The 27456-nt window shown below is 39.3% G+C and overlaps 1 protein-coding gene across 6 annotated transcripts in view; it reads left to right on the top strand.

The window, feature by feature from the left end:
* Positions 1–27456, top strand: part of ABCC4 (ATP binding cassette subfamily C member 4 (PEL blood group)) — a 287310-nt gene that overhangs the window by 142708 nt on the left and 117146 nt on the right. For all 6 annotated transcript variants that reach the window (XM_054529547.2, XM_024230992.3, XM_063715003.1 and 3 more), the window contains one exon: positions 680–826. In XM_054529547.2, the coding sequence (XP_054385522.1) occupies positions 680–826 (147 nt within the window). The remainder of the gene's footprint in view (positions 1–679; positions 827–27456) is intronic.

Below are 27456 nucleotides of genomic sequence, written 5' to 3'. Positions count from 1 at the left end.
TTCTGTGTGAATAATGGATCCTCATTCATGTCTTAATAAAATGTATGATTTATTTTATTCATTTAAAAATGTCTTGTGTCTATGTAAAACAGTGGGGGATTAGTTGCTTGTTTAGATTAATTATCTTACGTTAAAATATAATTTGTGTTTTCTTGCAATTCAATTATTCAAGAGGTTTTCCACATGCAACTTAATATGGTACTTTTAAATTCTTTAAAGCTACTTGGGCATTTTCTACAAGGAAAAGGTAAATCATTTCTCCTATTCCTTGTTAATATCACATGTTGGTATCAAAACATACCACCTTTTTTAGATTATGGGACATAATGTAAATAATAAGATTTGGAATATGGAGAAGATCGACTACATTTCATGATTATCTATCTTACTTCTGAGTTTTTCATAGAACTTGCAATCGAATTAGGAGAGCCTAGAATGAAGTTGTATTATGCACCTGATTTTTCTTTTCTGTGCAGTTTCCATTCAGTGAGAGAAAAATAAACTATTTTAATCCTTCTTTGTCAATGTATTTTGTAAATATGTTATACTTATGTAGAATCCAGATGCTTTATGGAATAAATTAAGTAACATCTTTATAAACTACCTGGCTTGCTTTAGCAACTATTGAAGAAAATGCAGAGATATGCTGTGTTCTCTAAGTGATATTTCTTTATTTCAGGTTTAACTGTAGCTACCGTTCTTTTTGGCATAGCAAGATCTCTATTGGTATTCTATGTCCTTGTTAACTCTTCACAAACTTTGCACAACAAAATGTTTGAGTCAATTCTGAAAGCTCCGGTATTATTCTTTGATAGAAATCCAATAGGTAAGTCTGACACCAAGTTTCTCAGTAAGTATGTCTTGTTAACAACACATTTAGGATCTGATTACATTTCCGTCTTTGAAAATGGAAGGGATGCTGGGAAGAAAATCACTATGCATGTTGATTCATTTTCTACAAGAAACTTCACTGATATTTTTCTCCTACCAGAGAAAATCTGAATATGGGGGGGGCATACAATCTTTTATTCCAATTTATATGTGTGTGGAAAAATAAATGAATGTTCACTTTGCAGAATGCTTTAGGAATCCATTTGCTGTGAGGCAAGTGAAGCATCCTGCATTCCCTGTAAACATGTTTAAATGTAGTTGAATAGTTGCTGAACATTGGCTGTGTTTACATAGTGTTAGGTTATGCCATTTTTCGGAGGGATCTTTGTAATCAGGAATGCTCTGATATGAGACAGGCTGTGCATTTCTTTCTTTCGTTGGGAAACCCGTTCATTTCTGGAAACACAGGGTTTTTGTACATACCCTGACTGTGAAAGGCAATATGTGGTTAATTAAAAGCCAAGATTGGTAAAATGTAAACTCCCCTTCAAGAACAGTTTCTACCTCTGTGGTTTTAAAGTAGACTTTTGGTTCTATAATAGAGACTTTGTTGAACCTGCCATGTAGATCTTCAGTAGCTTGTTTCCTAGGTATACCCAAGTATACCCAGTAGTTTCCAAGTGGTCGATGCCTCTGCACTATGGGCTTCTTACCTGTCTTGCTTCTGAGGCTAGCCTTCCTGACCTGGGTTCCCAGGGAGAGTTAGTTGTGCCTATAAGTCCCCACCCTGCTCAGTTGAGTGGACTTGTGGGGGGGCCTGAGTGACATTGTGCAAATGATAACTGCCCTCATAGAAGCAGGGAGGTGGCCTGGAGAGAACTCAGGCATTGCTTTGGCCTGGCTGTTGACTAGCTTTTTGACCAAGGCCAGAGCACATAGGTGCTATTACACAGGCAAGTCTCCAAGCAGATGCTGTAGTTCAAAGTGTGGACTCAAGCTAACTGCCTGGGTTCCGTCCTGGTGCTGGTTACTACTTGTTATAGCTGATTATAGTTACATTCATATTCATGTCCTAGTTACTTAATTTTTCTGTGTCACAGTTTTCTTATCTGTAAAGTAGGGATACTATTCTAACCCACCAAATTGAAATCTTTTGAGAATTAAGCATGTTAATACATTCCTAGTACATGAAACTGGGTGTAGCAACATGGTCAGTGCCTAACGAATATTAGTGACAGTGAAGCCGTGTATCTATGAACTGAATCACCTTCACTGTGGGGTGGAAATTACTCCTACCCTCTCTGTTTTACATGATTTTTGTGAAGATTAAAGAAGACTGTTCTGGAAAGCGTCTTGTGTAGATTTATTTCACAAATACTTCTCAGTCCAAGCACTGTGCAGTGTGCAAGGATTTGTAAACTGCAGAGACCACACAAATATCGGTCTGATTTCAGCTGTTATTAGAAAGTCATTGGAGGACCTCTGCGCTATTGCAGCTGTTAACGTCGCACCACTTTGCCAGTTAATTTGAAACTACAGTCATAACATTTGGAGCATTAAGTGGGACTGCATTTCTGTTATCACAGGCCTCGGAATGCTCATGACTACCATTAACCAGCCTCTCTATGTTCGAGACCTGTGGGCTTCTCCTCATGCTGATTTATTTATTATTCAGGGATTTGGGACCCAGTCTAAATCTTGGAGTTCACTAATCTTACAGCAGCACCTGAGTGTTTATCTTGCTTCCTCCTTCTATATCTATTAGCATGACTTTATTCCTTCAACAAAATAGAGGCCCAAATAAGTACCCCAAAGAGAGGCCTACTTTGTCCAAAATGTTTAGAGGTCATGAATTATTTACTTTTTTTTAGTGGTAGATGTTGAAAAAATTTAAAAATTAAAACTTTTTTAAGGGTAGAATTAAAATTTTCATTTAGATAAAATTTTTGCACTTTTTACAATGGTGAAGGATACACAAAATCTGTGAATTACGCCTCAGAATTCACATTACTGATTGTATGCACTTCAATGATTATATATATACATATATATAAAATTTATTTAGAGATAAGGTCTCATTCTGTTGACTAGACTGGAGGGCAGTGGTGTGATCACAGCTCACTGTAGCCTTGACCTCCTGGGCTCAAGCAATCCTCCTGCCTCAGCCTCCCAAGTAGTTGGGACCACAGGCCTGTGCCACCATGCCCAGTTAATTTTTAAAATTTATTCTATTTTGAAGAGATGAGATCTCACTGTGTTGCCCGGGCTGGTCTCGAACTCCTGTGCTCAAGGGATCTTCCTGCCTCAGCCTCCTCAAGTGCTGGGATTACAGGCATGAGCCACTGGACCCAGCTGGCTTTATAATATAAATAAAAATTCCCCTCTAGGATAGTGAGGCAGGCATGCTCGATTTTTCAGTACTCTTAAGTGTACATGTTAAATGTGTATAAGTATCTGGCATGATGTTGTGCCCCCTAAATTGCAGAGTGTTTTTTGAGTGGGGTAGAAAGACTGGGAAGCATGTCTGAATACTTAGCTATTAAAAGCAAGCTCTTAGAAGAGCCCCAGGGGAGTTTCATATGAGCTCAGCATCCTGATATTCTCCCAGATTTTAGAAAACTTAGGAAACAGGGAGGACCTCTGCTGGCATGTAGTTTCCAGTAAGCTCACCTTGGGATGGCGACTGGCACAGAAACTCCAGGTGACTCACACCAGGGGTCTGGCTAGACATCCCTCATATCCCCATCTCCAGTGCCCTTGTGCTGGAATATTCTCAGTGACTCTGATGTGCAGCATAGAAATGTCTTCTCCATTATTTTATGGCCACTCCCACCCCAGTGTGCCGTCCCCCTCATCATGCTTCTGCCCAGATCCTCATCTGTGTGGTTAATGAATGGGCGACCCTTGCTGGTGACTCAGAGAACCAGACCTTCTGGAAGGGTCCCCCTGACTTGCCCCACTGTGGTCCCAAGTTGACTTATTTGGATTTAGGGAGAAGAGGAAGGTAAACCTGGAAGGTTTGTGTTTCTTATCAGCAGTGAAGTTTCTGTTTCTTTTTTTTTTCTTTTTCTTTTTTTTTTTTTGAGACGGAGTCTGGCTCTGTCGCCCAGGCTGGAGTGCAGTGGCGTGATCTTGGCTCACTGCAAGCTCCGCCTCCTGGGTTCACCCCATTCTCCTGCCTCAGCCTCCAGAGTAGCTGGGACTACAGGCACCTGCCACCACGCCCGGCTAATTTTTTGTATTTTTTTAGTAGAGACAGGTTTCACCGTGTTGGCCAGGATGGTCTCGATCTCCTGACCTCGTGATCTGCCTGCCTTGACCTCCCAAAGTGCTGGGATTACAGGCGTGAGCCACTGCGCCTGGCCTGAAGTTTCTGTTTCTAGGAAGGCCACACTTCTCCAACATGCCAGACATTAAGTTCCTCTCCATTTCGAACCCACCTATGGTTGCATGAAATTCGTCTTTGTTTATATAATACAATACCTTTTTATCTACTGGCCTTTCGTTAACCTGATAAATCTTAAGCTAGCAGGATAAAATATGAGCCAAACCAGTGTGCTGCCTTAGAATGACAACAGCCAGTTCTCTCTCTTTCTTTCTCTTTTCTTTCTTTTCTCCCTCCTTCTTTCCTTCCTTCCTTCCTTCCCTCCCTCCCTCCTTCCTTCCTCTTCTTTCCTTTCTTCCTGCTCTGTTGCCCAGTCTGGAGTGCAGTGGCATGATCTCGGCTCACTGCAATGTCCACCTCTTGGGTTCAAGCAATTCTCATGCGTCTATCTCCTGAGTAGTTGGTATTACAGGTGTCTGCCACCACATCCGGCTAATTTTTTTTTTTTTGTATTTTTAGTAGAGACAGAGTTTTACCTCCTATTGGTACTGAGATAGCAATTTTCCCAAGAAGCCAAGTACTGACAAGCAATGTAGAGCTGGGTCTGAGGGGCAACCGTGCTCTGTCTGCTGTTGGGAGCGGGCTGGGCCCACAGCAAGAATGGACACACATTCATCCAGGGTGACCACCAGTGGACAAATGGTGACTCTGTGTGTGTGTGTGTGTGTGTGTGTGTGTGTGTGGTAGAGTTTCACTCTGTCACCCAGGCTGGAGTGCAGTGGCGTGATCTCAGCTCACAGCAACCTCCGGCTCCCAGGTTCAAGTGATTCTCCTGCCTCAGCCTCCCGAGTAGCTGGGATTACAGTGTCCACCATCACACCTGGCTAATTTTTGTATTTTTAGTAGAGATGGGGTTTCACGATGTTGGTCAAGCTGATCTCGAACTCTTGACCTCAGGTGATCCACCCATCTTGGCCTCCTAAAGTGCTGGGATTACAGGCGTGAGCTACCGCGCCCTGCCAAGAGCCAGTTTTCCTTTCTCGTCTTTTTATCCTCCTCTTACCCATTGCTAGTTTTTATTCTTTCCTCCTTTGATGTAGGTTGGTAATGGGATCACGTGTGTCTGTTAAGAAGCCTCACATTTTCAGCTGCCCTCAGACACCTCCTGCATATTTTGATTATGACCTGAGTTGAATAGGGCATTTGCAGATATTTTCTGGTGCTGTTCGCTGCATCTGCCTCTTCCTAGTCAGTTTTTTTGTGTGTCTTAGCCCTGTTTCCATTCTGTTCCAATCATAATAAATGGGTAACACAAATCCTAGGTCAAGAGTAAGTCTTCAGAAATTAAGAGATGACTTTTATTTTAAATGTAAATCCTGTTTTCCTGGCATGGGCAGAATTAATTTTGCTTTTGATATCCAGCACAAGAGGGCAGCATGATCTGCAGTATTTCAGTGATATAATGTAAGAGCACCTCATTGCAAAACCTGGTTTTTAATTTAAAGCTTTCTTGGAAGTTCTATTTTTATAGCTTGGGTCTTTGTATCTTGATATGTGTTAATATGAAATTTAAAAAGTAATTTTGTGGTGTATTATGTTTGAAACATGAAAGTCTTTGTGGAAGATATTTTTCTGATGTTGTCCTGGAATACCTAGCATTTCAAACACGGTTTTTTTGGATTTCCTAATTACACCTTCTTGACTAGTAACTGGAATAGGCAGACGCTGACATCTTGACTGGTTGGATGCATTTTAATTCCTGAAGCATACATTATGATTTGCTTGTATGATGTTTCTGTTTTCTTTGTAAGCATGAGTTTGCAGAGAAAGATAGCTACACAGTTAGTTTCTTTAGTTTTCTTCCATGCCAACAGAGTTAGCAGAGACATTTTATTCTTATCAAGTCTCTACAATTTCACTCTTTGTTTTGGAGAAGAGATGAACGGTGTGTTGTCCTGTTTTCTCATGCCTAATTATGGTGACATAACTTTTAGCTAAGTACACTGACTCTAATGGGTGCCAGATAAGTATTTGTTTACTTGCTTTCAATTTGTTAATTTGGCTTTAAGAACCCAAGAACTGGTGTCGGTAGAAGTGTTTGTTTACTCTCTCAGGGAAGTATAAAGTTAATATTGGGTTACAGCCAGTATGTTTTACACAACTGGTTTTTCTCCAGTGTGTGCACGGGGAGTATGTGTGTGTACGTATATTTATGTTCATTGATGCCTTCAACAGTGTAACAAAAAAACCAGATTCATATCGTTCTTTTTTCTTTATAGATTAAGGTAAATGAGAGCTAAAACACTAGATAAAAGAAAAAAGAAACATATTGGCTTCTTCCCATGTTTCTTTTTTTTAATCCAGTGGAAGATGCTTGTGGTCACTGAGGTATGGAATGTGAATGCTAGTACTAGATTTTAAGACAGGCATATTCTCCTATGTTCCCTAATCGAAAATCTAGGGTTGCCCCAGTGATTAAGATTCCCAGCTTTTAGCCAGGCGTGGTGATGCGTGCTTGTAGTCCCAGCAGCTCGGGAGGCTGAGTCAGGAGGATCACTTGCGTCTGGGAGGTCAAGTCTGCAGTGATCTGTGATTGCGTCACTGCACTCCAACCTGTCTCCAAAAAAAAAAAAAAAAAAAAAAAAAGATTCCCAGCTTGACTGAATGGGAAGTTAGGATGTGCATCCTACAGGGATTGACGGGAGGAGGGTGGTAGTGGTTTGAACTATTGTTCTGTTTCTGAAACCTGGAAAGGGACTCTGGAATCCACTGCAAGTTGCTAAATAATTTGTGGAGAACTGAAAAGTCAACTGAAAGCAACCTCCATGACTGTCTTGTGATACTCTATAAAATCTAATGTCCATATCCCACTTCCTTGCCAGAAAAAAAGAGTCATCAACGAAGAAACGTAATCGTAGGGATACCTATTTATCTGTTTATTCAGTTCAAATGACCACTGGAGTTGGTGCTAAATGTGCATTTTTAACAAGTATAATATTTCAGCACTGTCAAAATTACCTCTACAATAATAGGCTTGTTAAATTATAGCTCTATAAGCTAGGGGGTAAGATGGCTCTGCCCAGCACACATTAATCTATGCCTGTTCACACAAGTGATTCTGCTGAGCAGGTAGCATGTTTAAACAAGAAATACTGGTCCTAAAACCTCTGATTTATGGTAGGTGTTGTTTTGACACAGCACCATTCAGACAATTTACAAGGCAAAGCTTCGTGCTAAAATATTTCCTCAGTGTCATCATTCGTCACCAGTATAAATATTCAGTAGTGATGCTGGAAAATTGGTAATATGCCCATTGATGCCAAATCACTCGCTATGTTTCCTTTCAAGTGAGATCTGTTGTGGATATGGTTAAAAGAAACTATGATTTTTCTTCCTTGAGAGCAGATGAGCTGTAAGAAATTGAGAATAACAACCATCCTGACAGCTTTCATGTACTCATCTTGCCTATATTGCTTTTAATTCTGGCTTAAGTCCTGCGGGCTTTCCCTCCCACCCCTTGCCTGATGCGTATTGTAAAGAACACATTTATATGTACATTAGTTAGTTTAAGAGGCTTTTTGTGTTCAAAGGAAGAAGTTAGTCATCACCAGAAAAGCTTTGTTGCAAAACAAAAACACACATTTCCCCTTTCATTTTTTCTTGTTAATAATAACAAATGCAAGTGACTATAAAGGGAATAACACAAAAGATTGCATCAATCATAATGATTCTCAATAGCCACATAAATATTGTTTTTTCAGCTTTGAATGAAACAGCTAAGAGTTTGAAGTAGGTGTGGTAATTAAATCCTGTCGGGTTGTCACAAATTAAAAATAATGTTTTTTCACATAACAATGGTTATATGTACTTAAACTCTTATCAGGGGTGATACGAAGTCATATTTTATGGGAGTTGCTCATTTACTGCTAATAGTATCATAAAAGCTTTTGTTAGGAGTTTAAATAGTTACGTAGTTACATATATTTGATTGCTATTGTTATTTTGTCAGTAATCTGTATGTAAGCGATTACTGTAGCACTTGTCTACAGCTGGTAAATATTGCACCATTTTGGCATAATTTTTAATCTACTAGAATGTTCTGATTCATGGTTTTTCTCCATAATAAATCATACATGGAAATACTGACAACTTAGTAACAGAGAAAGCACTGTGTTTGTCCAATAAAATGTTAAAAAGATAAAAAATTAGGGAAGCGTGTGGTTTGTTCAAAGTGATAATCATGTAATATTTCAGGAAATTATAAGATGACATTTTACTTAATTGTGTTAAATTGTTTTCCTATTGTGTATATAATGTGATACCTGCATGTATTTGTATATGCCTGCATCTCTCTCTCTCTCTCTCTCTCTCTCGATATATGTACGTTCTCCACTTCAGTCTAATGTCCGTGGCTATGGTTTTAACGCCCCCCATTAACTGATTTGATATGTGTTGTCTTTATCTTTACCTTCAGCTAACTTGGAACCAGCTAACTTGGAACTCAGGGCTTTGTAGCATATCCCAGTATCTGCTGTTAATGTGTGCTTAGTAATTTGGCATTAGCCTATGGGATGTGTGACTGATAGTAGTAATTCAAGTGTTGTCATTTAAAACTGTCCCCCCACTGTTAGATCAACATTATAGTCCTCTGTGACCTTATTGTCAGAAACTAAGTCTTCATGACTTAGTTCTTAGCTGTTGGATAACCATTTCAAGGGAAAATAGAACACTGTTTCTGGAATAACCTAATGATATTCCATTAGCCACTTGCAGTGGCCGATTTCACCATGAATAAATATTGATAAGTATATTACTGAGAGCCTAATATGTATAAAGCATAGTTTTCGGACACTAAGTGGAAGTTGTTGTGATTTGCTAGCTTGAAACGCTGTTCTGTTTTACTGTAAGGCCAACTGCTTCCCCTCAAAGATTTGACTTTGAAGTTCTCATATGAGAACTCTGGTTTTCATTTATAACTGGCGTTTTAATTTGAGAGTTTTCCATTTATAACTGGAGTTTAATTTGAATTTTATATGAGAACTGGTTTTCACTTATAATTGGAGTTTTCGTATTCCAGTATTTTATTCTTTCCCCCTTTATTATAAACATGATTATTTATATTGCCATGAAGACACTGGAAAAAAAATGAGAATATTTACAACAGTGAGGTTGTGGCATTTTGTTTTCCATAAAGTTTAAAACTTTTTTGCTTTTATCAAGTTTTTGATAGTATTTATGAAAATGATAGTTACATTCTAATTTAGGTAATTATGTATTTACCACCCTTGTCTTGTGTTAGCCTTGTTTTCCCCTTGTCTTCCCTGCCTTGTTTTCCCCTTGTCTTCCCTGTCTTGTTTTCCCCTTGTCTTCTTGGAGCTTATCTGTTGTTTCCTTGCTAAATCCCCTGAACCCAGGATTGGATACACTGTATCTGATTAGTAAATATTTGTTGGCTGGACAGAACAAGAAATAGTTCCAAGAGTGCATTTGCATCTCTTTAAGCAACACCCATAAAGAACAATGGGACTTTACAGTGTTGAAATAAAATTAGAGTGTTGTTTGTCTGACAGCTGGTACTTATATTAAATTTAACTCTTGCCTCCAATTTTCTTTTTCAAAAGTACAGTTTGTAATAGATTACTTTGGTGGACTTTGTTTCTGATACGTGATGGCCTGAAGAGAAAAACCATACATTGGTTCTTTGGAAGCTGTGATTCATGGAACTAGACCAAGTTCTCCTGTTGTTTACCAGTCAAAGAAATGAAACTGTCAAACACCTAATAACTTTTTTTGGGGTTTAGTTGTGTGTTGAAGGTGACTTTTAACACTCTGTGGGTTAAATATCTGGTACTGTATAGTTTTGTTTCATAAACTTCATGCCCTTAAGAAGTAAAGAGAGGAATTAATCCATTTAAAATCATCAGTAGACATTGAAAATCTGTTCTTGCACAGGGAGTTGAGGTGTTGAGATGTCCCAATTCTGCTAGGATCATAGTTTGTGGTAACTAAGTCGGTCACTTTACTTCTCTTAGCCTCAGGGTTCTAACAGGTAAAAAGAGGCTTTTTCATTCATCAAGGATTTACTGGTCTTCTACTCATCGTCAGTTGTGGTCCCAAACATTGGAACAAAAGTACCTGTTTTCAAGGGACTTGCAAACTTAGATAGTTGCAGACAGTGGATGATGATGATGATGATTTCTTCTCCTTCTTCTTCTTCTTCTCCTTCTCCTTCTTCTTCTCCTCCTCCTCCTCCTCCTCCTCCTTCTTCTTCCTTCTTCCTTCTTCCTTCTTTCTTCCTTCTTTCCTCCTCTTTTTTTTTTTTTTTCTTGAGAGAGAGTCTTGGTCTGTTGCCTAGGCTGGAGTGCAGTGGTGTGATCTCAGCTCATTGCAACCTCTGCCCTCTGGGCTCGAGCAATTCTCTTGCCTCAGCCTCCCGAGTAGCTGGGACTACAGGCATATGCCACCACACTTGGCTAATTTTGTATTTTTAGTAGAGACAGAGTTTCACAACGTTGGCCAGACTGGTATCAAACTCCTGACCTCAAGTGATCTGCCTTCAGCCTCCCAAAGTGCTGGGACAGGTGCGAGCCACCACACTAGACCAACAATGGATTTTTTCTAAAAACCATCCTGTGTCGGAATCTATGATCTCATATCAAAAAGATGCATATTAAAATTAATGCAGCTACCAAATGGAAGTCTAGATACTTTTCTAGATACACACAACACACACACGAGCATAGCTCCGTCAGATATGTCTTCTTCATAATTCATTGGCCTTGATTTTATAAAATTTCCAAAAATGGTTCTTTTGGCACTTCAAAACCAATTGTGTTCAAAATGAAATCATACCAGTGGGAGTAGCAGAGGTGTTCAGGAAACAAAATAAATGATTCTTTATTTCAGATCATAATCTCTAAGCTTAAAGTGGACTCACAACAATTTCTAGCTAGACTCTTGACTGGGCCTAGATGCTTTTCTGAGCCACTGGGGAAGGTCTAAGTGCTACAGCTCAGCTTAGGAAAGTGTGTTGGAGAAAGGGGAGAGACTTCCAATGTTGCCCTTTACAAGTACCTGCACACGCTTTGGGCTTTTAGAAGTATTGATAGGAGAAAGAACATAAGTAATGATGTTTTCCCTCTAAGTAATATTATCATGAAATTCAACTATGATCCACTGAGTGTTCTCATTCTTGGTCACCAGGATTAATGTTTGAGAAATTTCTTCCTCATTTAAATAGAAGCTCTTTCATATCTCAAATAAAGACTCGACAAGCTTCAAAGTACATTTTGAGGCCCTGGCAGTGGGGAAGGGGGAGGGAGGGGGAGGAAAAAACAAGTTCATTTTTGAGAGGAAGTTTATTAAAAACAAGTTCTCTGTTCTGGAAACATCTTCCTTTCATGTCTTGCTTGCATTTGCGTTTTAATAGATTATATCACATGGGCAAATGTTCCAACCTCTTAAACACCTGGAAAGCCTGTCTTAGACTTGTTCTGGTGTTTAGAAATCTTTAGGCAGACAGTGTTCCAAATACAATCATGCTCGCCAGGCATGGTGGCTCATGTCATATAATCCCAGCTACTTGGGAGGCTCAGGCAGGAGGATCACTTGAGGCCAGGAGTTTGAAAGCAGCTTGGACAATAGCAAGACCCCATCTCTAAAAAAAATTAGCTGTGCACAATGGCGTGTGCCTATAGTACCGGCTCCTTGTGAGACTGCGGTGGGAGGATTGCTCGAGCCCAAATGTTTGAAGCTGCAGTGAGTTATGATTACTGTATTGCCCCCCAAGCCTAGGAGTCAGAATGAGACACTGTCTCTAAAACTGTGCAGCAACATCTGAGAAAACAGTATATCTCCCCTGGTTGATCTTCAGCCTGATAGTAGCTAATCAGACTTCTCTGTGGACTTCAGGTGGAAGTTTATAGAAATGTTCTTTTGCTTCAGTGACTGGTCTCATTCCTCACTCTGATTGAAGCACATAATAGAAGAGTTCAGAGATTTTGAGGGTTGTAGGAAAAAATAGCATACCCAGTTCTTTCTGTGTTCCGCACAGTGATATTGGAACAGGGAATATAGTTGAAGTAGATTTACCCTTAAATATATTTTCTCCACATATAGTTCCACACACCTTGATCAGCAGCGGTGCTTTGAGGCATAGTTACAATCATGGATTATTTTTTTCATTACCTTTACATATTTAAAAGTAGAGAAGGAAGGAAATGGTGGCTTTTTTTAAAGTAGTCATTATTTTTAATTATTTTTTCCTCCTGTTGGTGTCAGAATGGCCTGGGCGCATAAAATTTATTTCCTTTGGGGGAACTATAAATTTATTCTTTTTCTCTTTTTGGAGAATAAAATGGTAGTAACATCTTACAATTATCCCATGCGAATATAAATCTTCTCTATATACTCCCTATTACTTAGCATCAAAATGAAAAGGGAGTCAAGTATAGTTTAATAAGTTCTACCAATGAACTGTATTGTAGACAGAAGTATTTCTTATTGGTGCCAAGTTGGAAAAGTTAGTCTTGACGTGGTCCTGTAAATGAAAGGAAAATCAACACGTACATTTCAGGATGATGAGTGATCAGTGTTACTAGAAAAGTGTTCTTCTTTCACTTTAAGATTAAATAAATAGTTGTTGACATAAATAGCCAGGGTAATAAAAGGGAACACCTGTGTAATCCAGCCATCAGCAGTTTTATGGTACAATCAGATAAGCTGCTGTTTGTTAAGGAATTGTCAAGTCTTTAGACCAGATGAATAGATTTAGCTCATACATTAGAGAATTTTAAAAACTGAACAGAAGAAGCTTTAATTTCCCTTGATGCCAAATGTTCTAACCACTCTCATCTCCTTTCACACACGAGAAGCTGTAGGAGTTTCATCTCCTTTCCTTAATTGACACGAGAAGCTGTAGGAGTTTAAAGCTTAATTGACCTAGCCTTCAGGTATGTCTTCCTTCGTTAGTTATTGCTCTACCAAAGTAGCTAAATGTTCTAGATGAGATTAGGGTTTGAAATTTTATATGGCAAAATAAGTACCTCATCATTTTTGGATAAACATTGGGTATTTTTTTTCTAATACAGCTCATCTTTTCTCTCCCTTTAATTCTCATGTCCATTTTCATTTTATGTCAAATGAGAGAGAACTTTGGTTGTCATCTAAGAGCCTCTTGATCAAAACAGTTATCTTAAGAAGCATTGATGTGGGGGGGGGGTGTGTGTGTGTGTGTGTGTGTGTGTGTCTTGTGACGGGTAGGGGAGAGGGAGAGAGAGACTTTTTAGTTAGATTGTCCCACCACAATAAGAATTATATTATTGGGTTCTCTTAATAATATGTGAAATTTAAAATTTGAAAATTAATCAGCAAATAAGATGTCCTTTGACTTCACCCACCAGCAAATGGAAGGATTTTTCTTTATTTTCTAATAGGGGATTTAAATCACTATCTGATTTGGGATCCATGGTACCCTTTTGGTAAAAAGCATGACTTTGGAATCAGCCTGCCTAAATGTGAATCTCAGCTCTACCTTGCTGAATTACTTAACCTCTTTCTGCTTCAACTTATTTGTAGTATGGCGATGATATTAACAGTACAATCCTTTCTTTGTGTGAGTGACAATTAAGAGAATCAATATATGAAAAGCATTTGATATAGTACCTAACAGCTAAAAATTGATTTTTTTAGATGAAATTTTAGTAGTCTTAAAAAATGTACAAATTCCAAATCTGCTAGTTTTGATAAAATAATGGGAATTTGGGAAGGGTGTCTGTGTTTTCCTGGATGCAAAGAAAAATAGATAAATGACCAAGACAAACAAGCTACAAAAGAAAATCAATAGAGTATTTTTTTTGTTTGTTTGCATGTTTTCTTTTTGGTTATGTTTTCAATGGGGCTTAGCTTCATTCCAGAGTTAATTTAAAATTTAATTTGGTTTTACAATGAGAGCTCAATTTTGCATGTAAGTACCAAACATCTGGTTTACTTTTTGTTTGAAAACGATACAGCTGAAGTTGAGTACAGAAGTCTATTGTGTAATTGAGGAAAGACAGTTTGAAATTTTGTAAAATAAGTTCTATTTAAATGGAATATTGGAATTATTCCAGAGAAGTGGATATACTTCTTAGGAGTAGGAGAAACTTACATTATTTCTTCAAAATGCTATAACTGGTCCAAGTGTATAAATTCTATGTATTCACCTTTTTCTAAAAGCATGAAAAATGACAAATTTCACAAGTGAAAGTTAAAGTTGACCTAAGGCAGTTTTAGATTGTTGAGCCTTCAAATTTTATTCATGGGATGTTTTTAGAGACAGTCTGTGGTTTGTTCCCTCCAGTTAATTCTGGGCAATCTTTCTACATTTCTATCAGATGGACATTCTGATACTTTAAAACTTCCTCTTGCGCAAAATATGTTTAAAGCAACATGGGAAGAAAATGAGATTTCTGGTTAGTTCTTGTAAACTATAAATTATGTTTTTAAGACATTAAAGGAATAATAAACCAAACATAGCAGATAACTCCTGGTACTGCACTATTATCATTAATAAACTAACAATTAAAATGCCATAAAGTACTGACTGGATATAATACTAGCATTGTGATATATAAAAAATAGAATTTGGGGTGGAGAGACCTAAATGAAGACAGGACACCTACTAATTTTCCACCCGCCTGCCAGATAGTTGTGTCTTCAGGCAGAGACACCCAGCTAGTCCAGAGTCTTAGGATTCAACCTCAGTAATGTCAGAAAGGCCCTCAGCTCTGAACTGCGATAATTCTCGCATTCTGTGCAACTCTTTTAGAAATAATTTGATAAGAGCTTAAGAAAGTCAAAAATAGGTTGGTTGTGAGATGTCAGAGGATTTTTATAATAGTTTTGCCCCACCCTTGAATGTTTTAGAGGTCTGTTGTAGGACAGAGGTTTTGGTTTCTGGCAGTTGCATTCTAGTTCTCTACCAAATTGAGGATCAGCCAGAGGTATGATACATTTGGAATCTTTCCCTGTGTCTTATAATTTTATAGCAACATTATAAATTTATTTGACAATTTAAGCATATAAAACTTCTGTCACTTCCGTTGTTTCGTTTCATCTGCAGTAGCAACAAAGCAAGAAGAAATCTGTTGCAGTCTCTCTGCCTCTGAGCATCCACGCAGTAGATCCACCCTCTTCTTTGCCTTCTTGCCCAATACTCTTGTTATTGTCCCTATCGGTTTTTATGTGGCAACCGCAGAGATGTGATGCCTGTAATTGAAAATTAAATGATTGCCATAAATCATTAATCAGACTGCAGATTATAACAGCATTTATTAAGCATCTTGGTAGGCCAGGAGTGTGCTGGGAATTTTGCATAAGGTAACTGGTTACTGTCTTCTGAATTCTGTCTGGGTATTTTCCTGTGTTTCTTTCTTCCAGCTTTTATTTTTGGTTCAGAGGGTACATATGCAGGTTTGTTACATGAGTAGATTACATGTGTTGAGGTGTTTGGTATACAGATTATTTTGTCACCCAGGTAATGAGCAAAGTACCTGATTGGCAATTTTTTGATCCTTGCCCTCCTCCTACCATAAAGTAGGTCCCAGAATCTGTTGTTGTTCCCTTCTTTTTTTATTTTTTATTTTTTTGAGGCAGAGTCTTGCTCTGTCACCCAGGCTGGAGTACAGTGGTGCAATCTTGGCTCACTGCAACTTCTGCCTCTGGGGTGTAAGCAATTCTCCTGTCTCAGCCTCCCAAGTAGCTGGGATTACAAGTGCATATCATCATGCCCAGCTGGTTTTTGTATTTTCAATAGATGTGGGGTTTCACCATGTTGGCTAAGCTGGTCTTGAACTCCTGACCTCAGGTGATCCTCCCGCCTTGGCCTCCCAAAGTGCTGGGATTACAGCTGTGAGCCACTGTGCCTGGCCTGTTGTTTCCTTCTCAGAGTCCACATGTACTCAGTGTTTAGCTCCTGTTTATAAGTGAGAGCATGTGATATTTGGTTTTATGTTTGTTGTTAATTTGCTTGGGATAATGGCTTCCAGCTCCATCCATGTTGCTGCAAAGTACATAATTTTGTTCTTTTCTATGGCTAAATAGTATTCTGTGGTGTATATGTACCACATTTTCTTTATCCAGGCCACCATTGATGGGTACGTAAGTTGACTCCTTGTGTTTGCTATTGTGAATAGTGCTATGATAAACATACCAGTCCATGTGTCTCTTATTTTTGAGGTGGGGTCTCACTCTGTTGCCCAGTGCAGTGGCAAGATCTCAGCTCACTGTAACCTCTGCCTCCTGGGGTCAAGTGATTCTCCCATTTTAGCTTTCCAAGTATCTGGGACTACAGGCATGTGGTACCTAATTTTTTTTTTTTTTTTTTTTAGGGAAAGATGGGGTTTTACCATGTTACCCAGACAGGCTGGTTTCGAACTCCTGGGCTCAAGTGATCTGCCCGCCTCAGCCTCCCAAAGTGTTGTAATTACAGGCATAAGCCAGTGTGTACAGCCATGTGTGTCTTTGTGTAGAATGATTTATTTTCCTTTGGGTGTATACCCAGTAGTGGATTGCTAGGTTGGATGGTAGTTTTCTTTTAAGTTCTTTGAGAAGTCTCCAGACTGTTTCTCACAATGGCTGAATTTCCATTTCCTCCAACGGTATATACGTGTTCCTTTTCTCTGCAACCTCACCAGCATCTGTTATTTTTTGACTTTTTAATAATAGCTATTCTGAGTGGTGTGAGATGATATCTCATTGTGGTTTTGATTTGCATTTCTCTGATGTTTAGTGATGTTGAGCGTTTTTTCATATGCTTGGTGACTGTGTGCATGTCTTCTTTTGAGAAGTATCTGTTTTTGTCCTTTGCCCATTTTTTTTTTACTGGAGTTGTTTGTTTTTTGCTTGTAAACTTAAGTTCCTTATATATTCTGTTCTTTTTGCTTAGGATTGCTTTGGCTCTTTGGACTCTATTTTTTGATTCCATATGAATTTCAGTATAGTTTTTTCTAGTTCTGTGAAAAATGGCTTTGGTAATTTGATAGGAAGAGCACTGAATCAGTAAATTGCTCTGGGCAGTGTGGCCATTTTGACAATATTCCTATCCATGAGCATGGAATATATTTCCATTTGTTTGCGTAGTCTCTTGATTTTTTTCAGCCATGTTTTGTAATTCTTGATGTAGAGATCTTTTACGTCTTTGGTTACCTGTGTTCCTAAGTATTTTATGTTTTTGTGGCCGTGGTATTCTTGATTTGGCTCTTGGCTTTGATGTTAGTGGTGTATAGAAATGCTACTGATTTTATGCATTGATTTTTGTATCCTGTAACTTTGCTGAAGTTGTTTATCAGATCTGGGAGCTGTTGGGCAGAGAATATGGGGTTTTCCAGGTATAGAATCATGTCGTCTATGAAGAGAGGTAGTTTGACTTCCTTTTTCCTATTTGGTTGCCTTTTCTTTCTTTCTCTTGCTTGATTGTTCTGGCTAGGACTTCCAGTATTGAATAGGTGTAGTGAGAGTAGGCCTCCTTGTCTTACTGGTTATCAAGGAGAATGCTTCCAGCCTTTGTCCCTGGGCATTTTCTAAAGTTATGTCGCCCATTCCTATATAGTATAATATTTTATGTTATCATCATGCTTCACCACCTCAGATAAGGGTTAAGTTATGTTTAATGTAGTACTTCCTTTCCAATGAATGTGGATATCTTATTAATCATAGTTTTAAAAATTTGACAAATTTATGTGACCTGGAAAAAAATCCATCACATATAACAGGTGTCACAATATGTGTCTAATGGATGCATTTATCTGTCTAAATGTGTATGTGTGTGTGTAATGTTGATATAAGAATTCTAATTTGAGTTACATGTGTGAAACTAAGAAATATTTTAACCTCTATCTTCTTCACCTTCTGAAATATTTACTCAGCTTTTAGATAAACTTGCTTTTATCAATTTTCAGAAGGATTTAGCATTTGAAAATGAGTTAGTCCCACAATGGGAGAAAAAAGTTTTTACTGTGTAGTCAAGGTTACTGCTTCTGAAAACTAGATGATCACTTTTGCCTGTTATCATGGGCATATGTTTTCTAGACTTCTAGCAGTACATTGGCATGACTTTCTAAATCAAGTTTTTATAATTTTTTAACCGGTCATATGTTAGGAGAGTGCTGGCTCTGAAATTTATAGTGTTTGGTGTCATAGGAGATACTGTGGAATGGTGCTACCATAGCTATTCCTTGGCATTTGTGTCCTACCTGGGAATGGAAATAATTCTGTCTTTGGTATGAACATTTTTTCCTTTTTTAGCTCTCCAAAGTGACAATGGAAAACTTTTTATTTATATTTTAATAAAAAGGAGAGAAAGAGGGAAAGGAGACAGAATAAGCTCTCAAATCCTTCCAAATTAGAAGTCCTGTTAATTATTTCAAGATGTCTTTGGTCATTCTCATAAATTTTAAATTTAATTATAAATGTATCTAGAACATTTCATGTAGGCTATTTTGGAAATACAGTTGAACTTCTAATAGGACTCATTGTTGTTAGACTTTGAATGACAGAATATCATGGTCAGAAGGGGAATCTCAGGAGGTTCCTGTTAGAAGAACCACAGCCAAGTGCCTTTCAAGCTTGTGGGAATCCCATCCAGCTGTTCTCTAGGCCTGAAAAAATGTGGGAAATCAAAAGATTGGGTGAATTCTCTTGGTGGTCTACTCAGGAGAAACCATATTAGTAATGTTGATGGTTCAGTATCAAACCTGGCATGGGCTCAGAGCTTGTGAGCCTAGAGTCACACATGTACCAATCCAGGTGAGACCCCAGCTGAAAAATTTCTTTTCCTTGTTTTATTTATATATCTAGGCTTTTTAGTACATGGCCCACTTTTTAGCTACTCGCCCTCCTCCACCCATAAATTATGGTGATGAGAAAGAGAGATTCTTCTATCATCCATTTTATTCCTTGTTTCTTCTTCTTCTTATTATATTTTTTTGGCAGTAATTTAAGAGATTTGCTTTCTTTCTTGTTTGCTGTAGAAGTCAAACAGTATTTGGAAATTTGCAGAAAATAGTGTTTCATAAATCTTATAATTTAGTCTTCACAAGGCTTGATATTTTATAGTGAGACACTGATTTTTACTCATACCCTTTTCACAAGTAGTATGATGATAAGATCTAATCCTAATTCTAGCCATCTATTTGTTCTTTGTTCTAAAACTTAGGTGTATACCTTAGATATCACTATTTCTTTTTTTCTGGTTTACTCATGATCTTTTATTAACTTTTTAAAATTTTTTTTATTTCCATAGGCTATTGGGGAGCAGGTGGTGTTTGGTTACATGAGTAAGTTCTTTAGTGGTGATTTCGGCGCACCCATCACCCAAGCAGTATACACTGCACCATATTTGTAGTATTTTATCCTCCACCCCCTTTCCAACCTTTCCCCTCAAGTCCTTAAAGTCCATTGTGTCATTCTTATGCCTTTGCATCCTCATAGCTTAGCTCCTACTTATGAGTGAGAACATACAATGTTTAGTTTTCCATTCCTGAGTTACTTCACTTGTGATAATAGTCTCCAGTCTCATCCAGGTCACTGCAAATGCCATTAATTCATTATTTTTTATGGCTGAGTAGTATTCTGTCATATCTGTATTCCACGGTTTCTTTATCCACTCATTGATTGATGGGCATTTGGGTTGGTTCCACATTTTTGCAATTGCAAACTGTGCTGCTATAAACATGCATGCGCAAGTATCTTTTTCACGTAATGACTTCCTCTGAGTAGATACCCAGTAGTGGGATTGCTGGATCAAATGGTAGTTCTACTTTTAGTTATGTAAGGAATCTCCACACTGTCTTCCATAGTGGTTGTACTAGTTTACATTCCCACCAGCAGAGATTTCACTATTTCTTTTCCTTCAGGGAAAACCAATTTCCAGTTTCCTTTATGTATTGATGGTCCTCTGAAAAAGATAGATCTGGGCACTGTGGTGCACACCTGTAGTCCCAGCCACTCAGGAGACTGGTTCAGGAGGATCCCTTGAGCCCAGGAGTTTGAGGCCAGCCTGGCCAGCATAGCAAGACACCATCTCTTACAAAAGAGTCAATACACAGAAATAGGTTGACTGAAGAACACAGCCATTTCCTGTTGAGGGAGCAACTGGCTCCTTGGATGATTGGATTAACTTCTCTTTTGTTGGCCCAAAGTAGAATAACTATGGTATTTTTACCATTTCCCCTCAGTCTCACTTCTGAGGTTCTTTTCAAAAATGGGCTAAGATATGTTAAGGTTTATTAAAAACTTCATTGATACCTCCACCCCCCACCTGTGTAAGCTGCAATTTAGTCAGAGAGATTACATGTGGAGCTTTATATTTATGGTACATTCTTTGTTCTCTGCTTTTATACTGCACCTCAGAGGATTCTTAAATTCTTTGACTTTTGAAACTTTTTGTTTTCTTTGCTGAGTTTGAGGACAAATTTTGGGCAAAAACACCTGGATGATAAATAATGCATCTAGACAAAAGAGAAACAAAGTGAAACTCAGTGAAAAGTAAATCGACTTAAACAGTCTAAGAATATTTAACGTTTTGATTACATCTCATGACATTTGATATCTTGACCCCTTCAGCCTGTGCTGGCTGTTGCCTTTGCCTCCGACTTGTAATGTCAGTGGATTAAAGCTCTTTTACTCCTTTCTGGTGAAAATATTTGCAATTTCAGATTTGTGACTAGTAGATCTGTTCAGCTGTAAGGACACCTTTCAGTGATGAGCAACACGACTTTTCATCTGAGGGATGCGTAATCTGTGACTGCCCGAGAGATTGGGATCCTGTAGTGGTTTTATTTCATTATAAGCCTCCACCAGTATTATTTAATGCAACCAGGTTTTGAATGCTGGTGAGAACACAGTTAAGGTCATGGTCTGAAAGGACTTTGATGTCCTGCAGAAGCCTGATTTTCCTATAATAGGCATGAAAAGCTTGTGCAATATAGCTCTTAGGAGATGAATATTTGTTCCTGTAGGTTACAATAGCAGACATAACCTGTGAGTGATGGAAAATGTCGGGCAGAATATGGATTTGGAGGAAAAAGGGGAAGAACTAGTATGAAAAAATTAGCCATGGAAATCCATAAATACTAGGCCAAGAATATAACTGCAAATGTGTCAGCTGGGTTTTCCCAAGAATGATTGACAGACACTATTGCAGATCCTGCAAGTAAAGAATTTCTGATGTTTTCTTTTTTTTCTTTAAAGTTCAACTAAATGATTTCCTTATAGATTTGAAACTCTTTTCCCCTTATACAGAAATTTCTCCTCTCTCCTTAGTTCCCAGATTTTTGTGCCAAGAGAATGCATAAAAGGCAATTATTCTGTTGCTATCTTTTTAACTATCCATATTGATTCTTAGGGCCACTACCGTGGTACAGTTTTTGGTGGCTTGAATTAATAAGATGGTTTGCTGTTCATTTTATTTGTGTCTGGAGAAAACTTTAGGTTTTAATACACTTGCAAATTCCTTGGGCAATCTGTAGCCTGTTTGGCTGTCTTTGTTGCCTTTCCTTTAGATGCCATGCCAAGTCCATGAAGTGCTCTTCTCTCTAAGGAATACAGAGACTGAGTTCCTTCTCTCTAAGGAATACGGAGACTGACTAAGGAATACAGAGTTGAGGAAACGTAGAGCCCCGTAGGTGTACCAGTTATGGTGGGTGGTGGGAGTGCCCTGGGCTACTGCTGAAGCTTCAGGTTTTCAGTGGTTGGCATCATGAGTGAGGAGATTTTTGGAAGAAGCAGAGCTGAAGGTAAGACTGAGTAAGTGGATCTGTCCAAGAGTAGGGAGAGATGAGGCATGGAGATGGTCAAGGCAACACATGGAATATGACTTTGGCAGTGGATCCTAGACCAGATCAGAACAAGAGCTAGAGATCAGGAGGTCAGCGTGGAATCAGTGGGAAGGCTTCCATCTGCATGGTTGCCAGCTTCGTGCCAAGGGATGTCCTCGCAATTATGGAAGCACATATTGGTACAGGTTTGACTAACCACCCAGACTTTCAGCACTGGAGTTCCCCGCCCCCCCCCCCCCCCGAGGTCAGCTGTCAATTTGGGGAGATATACAGGTATGAATTGCATGGGAAAGAACCATTGAATATGACTCTGGGATGGTTAAATATCTTGAAGCTGCAAAGAAGGAACATAGAACAAAGAACAAGATGAATTCTCATCTTATGATTTAAATTGCATTTAAACAATGTCTGTAGATCCTGCCTTCCTGGAGGTAGAGGCAAAGTAGCACCATATAAACATGCATGCTGTTTCTGAGCACTTACGGCCCCATTGGGCATGGGCTGTGGAGGTGCCAAGGCTGGAGGGGCTCCTGGGGCTGTGGGTATTTTGCTCATCCCCTACACAGCTTGCCCTCATGCTTCTCTGTATCAGGGTCAAGTTTCTGGGTTACAGCTGCCACAGGAACAAGCTGGCACATTCTTCGTGTTTTGAATTTGACTTTGATTGACATCAACCTTTGATGACCTCCTTCATCCCTCCTTTGGGCGGCCAATCCCGCCCAGCCACAACACTGGTCTCAGTTCTCATAATGATGTTCCCATCATGTCTCTTTTGTAAACAGAGCAAATACAGAAAATGCCAGTTTCTAAACTTTCACTTAATTTCAACCCATCCAGTCAGAAATACCCATTGAGCCTTATCTTGAGTTAGGCACTGTGTTTGGAGCTAGGCCAAGAGGTCATCAAAATTGTGGGGAAGATAGATGCGCCGTAAGCAACAGAGGGCTGGGCTTGGGATTGGCTCTGTGGAAGGAGAGGCCCAGGGGCCACGGGAATACAGGAGACAAGCCAACCAGATTTGAGGTGGGGCGGGCCTTGAAGGATCTCTCATGGACCTGTCGTGGGGATGGGTGGTTGGGGTTACAGCAGCCCTGGAGGTAAGGGAAAGGAGCTGCCCAGCTGGAATGGAGTGATTGCAGGCCAGGTGGTGTGAGGGCCTGCCCAGGCCAGGTTGGGCCATGCAAGGCAGATGAAGGATTTTAAACTTTATCCCTAGAGCAGGAAACCTTTGTGTTCAGCAAAATGGATGCCTGATAGCGTCACCTTTCTGTGCTTGCCGGAGCTCCATGTCATCAGGGAACCTAATAAGAGTAAAAATGGGGACTCATTTGGATTTAAATTTTTTTTTTTTTTAGAATCAGGAGCTCACAATTTTGCCCAGGCTGGTCTTGAACTCCTGGCCTCAAGTGATTCTCCTGCCTGGACTTCATAAAGTGCTGAGATTACAGGCATGAGCCATCGTGCCTGGTCTGTTTGTTTGTTTGTTTTGTTTTGTTTTGTTTTTTGTTTTGAGACGGAGTCTCGCTCTGTCACCCAGGCTGGAGTGCCGAGGTGCGAGCTCAGCTCACTGCAAGCTCCGCCTCCCAGGTTCATGCCATTCTCCTGCCTCAGCCTCCCGAGTAGCTGGGACTACAGGTGCCCACCACCACGCCCAGCTAATTTTTGTATTTTTAGTAGAGATGGGGTTTCACCATGTTAGCCAGGATGGTCTCGATATCCTGACCTCGTGATCCACCCGCCTCGGCCTCCCAAAGTGCTGGGATTACAGGCGTGAGCCACTGCGCCCGGCTGTTTGTTTGTTTTAAACATGAACTTATTTTAATGTGTCACAAATTTTGTAACTATCTGACATTTAGTTCACATTTCACCATATGGTTTGTGGCCATTTTGATTCTTTGATTTTCATTTAATTGCATTGAGTATAATAGCAGCAAAGTCTGTCTTCTTACTGTTTATTGCTGTTCCAAGCACCTCCCAAAGAGGAGTAAACCAACATATTTTATTATCTCTGTAATCCAGGAAATTATTGCATAAGGAGGTGTACACATTTAGTTTGAAACTCCAGGGCAAATTAGTATATTTCCTGGGTTTATTTTCTTATAAATAATGACCGATATTTCATAAATATTCATTTACCACTGGTCATTTAAAAAAGTGGAATTGCAGTAAAGTTTTAATTGGTAAAGTGTAACTTGCTTGTGTGTGGAAAGGCAGCAACAAACTTGGAGACTTGAGCTTCTAAAAGTTTCATTAGTACTCTAAGGGCTTTATCGTAAGGAAAGAAGTGGTCCTTTTTCTGTAAAAATAAAAATGCTGTTCAGTATTGGTTCCTCCTGCCCCACCGCCCACTTTCCCCAAAGAAAATAAAACTTTGGTGCTTAATCAGGGTTCCAGATGTCTGTATGTATTTATTTATTCAGATATTTATAGTGTTCTCTGTCAAGCAGTTTGCCTCCCTGGGTGCATTCCAGAAATGTTAAAAACATACATGGCAAAGCCAGAGATCAAAGACCTGTGTCTTGTGAACCCTTTGCAACATTTGGGCCAGTCCCTAAAATGATTTATATTAAAAGAACCAAATAAGCACTCTTCCTGTCCACATCGTGCTTTAAGGAGTGTTCTGGATGGGGCCTGAAGAACCCGTGCAAATTGGAGTTCCCCCCTATCTTTCAAATGAGGGACACCACCAGGAAAGCTTCCTGTGGGGCTGCATTTGACCCACAGGTACCTCTCCCATTTCCTGTATTTCCACATTTTATTTTTGTTTTCATTATTTCTTCCTTTAAAATATGGGAGTTAATGATTTTACACCCCCTTAAATATTCTACCACGTAGAATTTTAGACTGCCCATTCAAAATATGGGTTTCATTTTCTATATTATTTTAAAAATATGCAGTATCTACCATCTAAATGGGAAACAGCAAGACTTTTTTGTAGTGACAAATTAATGCCACTGTGACTAATATCTCTGAAAGGGAAGTGCCTGTAGCAGCTGAGGCCTGTGAGCTGGAGCAGGACAAAGCAGAGATGTTGTGCTGAGTAAGAAAGTCTCAATACACGTGGCCTTCCTGGTGAGAGCTCTTACTTGAGTGTTGTAAAGACCAGTGATCTGGCTTAGTCCATCACTGGAAAGTGTTATGAAAGTGGCCAATAGACATTTTCCTACTTCCACTGCTTGTTGGAGATCTTCTTTTCTGGCTGGGAGCTGGGGTGGATCTGGTAGGGGACAGAGCAGGTAGGTGTATGAAGTGACAACCTTGAAAAGAACCTGGCCCTATCTACCTTTATGCATACCGTCTGTGATTTGCCAGAGTTCTCTGCAGAGCAAACCATGTAAAGTAAAATGTTGCATGAACCTGCTACTCTATCCCTGGCCCAACTCTGGGTGTCAAGAAGTATGCTGTGCTTTCTGCATGAATGTGATGAATGTGGGAACCTTTTAGAGATAGCAGCACATGCTGTCAGTGACGAGCCGTGTGCGCCTGGGCAGGCTGGGCATTCGGCAGGCATGTTCCCAGGCACTTCCCAGGGACTTGTTGCCTCATCAGGTGTTTGATTCTCCACCCCGTCCTTCCCCAGCGTGTCCGCCACCCTTAGGTGAGAGAGTAGAAAGTAGTTCCACTCAAACTAGGAGAATTGATGTGTGGCTGTGGAATTTCCTATCTTTCCGAGTTAGCATGCTATTTGTAGAGGAACCTTTTGGCTTCAATTTGAGACTGGATCTCCTTTGTGGAATTCATCCATAACTTTAAGAGTATAACTTAGGCTCCTGTCACTACTAGTTCATGCTGGGAATACCCTCAGAAAGGCTACTGTCAGTCCAAACCAAAGTTACCCAGATGCTTCTCTTTCTTTTTTCAAATTTGAGATCTGGCCGGATATGGTGGCTCACGCCTGTAATCTTAGCACTTCGGGAGGCCAAGGTGGGTGGATCACTTGAGGTCAGGAGTTTGAGACCAGCCTGGGCAACATAGTGAGACACTGTCTCTTCAAAAAGTACAAAAATTAGCCAGGCATGGTGGTGCATGCCTGTAGTCCCAGCTACTTGGAAGGCTAAGCCCAGAAGACGGAGGTTGCAGTGAGCCGAGATTGCACCACTGTACTCACTTTTTGAGACGAGAGTGAAAACCCCATCTCAAAAAACTAAATAAATAAAATAAAAATAAATTTGAGATCTTTCCCAACAATGAAAGCCTTGCTGTCCCTTAAATATTAATAACATTAATTACTGTTCTACTTAATTTTATATTAAATTATATCTGAAAAATAATGATTTGCTAACATTTTTAAAAATTGTGTTTTAATTTTGCTAAATGTAGTTTAAAACCTAGATTGAAATTTAACTAGAGATTGAAACTGGAATTCTTTCAGTCCTAATGACTAGCTCTGGTGTATTTTTAAAATAACATTTCTATAGTTTATGAGATAAGTAATAGTTTCATGTTGCTATTTACAAGCATATCTCCTACAATTACATACAGTAAGTAGTTTTTATGCCTAATGATTTAAATTACATAAGTGAAAAGTCAAACTGAGAATATTTGTCAAAATATTTTATTAATATGGGTGTTTAGAATGTGAGCAACATCTTTAATATAAGAATTATGGGCCAGGTGCAGTGGCTTATGCCTATAATCCCAGCACTTTTGGAGGCAGAGACAGGTGGATCGCTTGAGCTCAGAAATTCAAGACCAGCTTGGACAACATGGCAAGACCCTATCTCTACAAAAAAATACAAAAATTAGCTGGGCATGATGGTATGTGCTTGTAGTCCCAGCTACTTGGGAGGCTGAGGTGGGAGGATCACTTGAGCCCGAGAGGTCAAGGCTGCAGTGAGCTGTGATTGCGCAGCTATATTCCAGCCTGGCCAACAGAGCAAGACCCTATCTCAAAAAAAAAAAAAAAAAAAAAGAATTATGGACATTATTATATTTTACCTGATCCTGAAATGTAGAGTGTTCAGTGAAAACTTCAGTTTCATGGAAAACTTTAGTTGAGTTTGCGAAATTACAATTTTTATGCCTCTCTTTAACTTTTTCTGATTTTGATATCATTATTCCCTTTTACGAGTCTAAATTAAATGTGAGCAAAACTAGAAACCATGTAAAATGGTGGGATTCTCAAGCTCGTGCTGGTGTCTCGTGCAGATAGCTAAATGGTGGATGAAATAGTGAATGAATTGTGAGGCTCTGATTTGGTCTCTCCTCTCCACCATCAAGGCTAATCCAGAGATTTTCAAATAGCTTGTGCATAAGGGAGACAATAATTAAGCTAATTATTTTCCTTATTGCCTTTTGAAAATATAAATTAAAACATATGTCACTTGCTGTCTTCCGTGGCATGAACCTCTGTGGACAGGAGACTCTATACTAGATTAGTAATTTAGGGTCTGTTTTTACCCCCAAGTTCAGACTTAATCAGATCAGTTGCAGATACCCTGAAAGTGAGGCCCCAAGCTCCTGGGAGTCATCCCTGCTTGGTGA

This window comes from Pongo abelii, chromosome 14 (assembly GCF_028885655.2).
Source record: "Pongo abelii isolate AG06213 chromosome 14, NHGRI_mPonAbe1-v2.0_pri, whole genome shotgun sequence".
Lineage (NCBI taxonomy): Eukaryota > Metazoa > Chordata > Mammalia > Primates > Hominidae > Pongo > Pongo abelii.
This window is presented reverse-complemented; position numbering and strand designations above follow the sequence as displayed.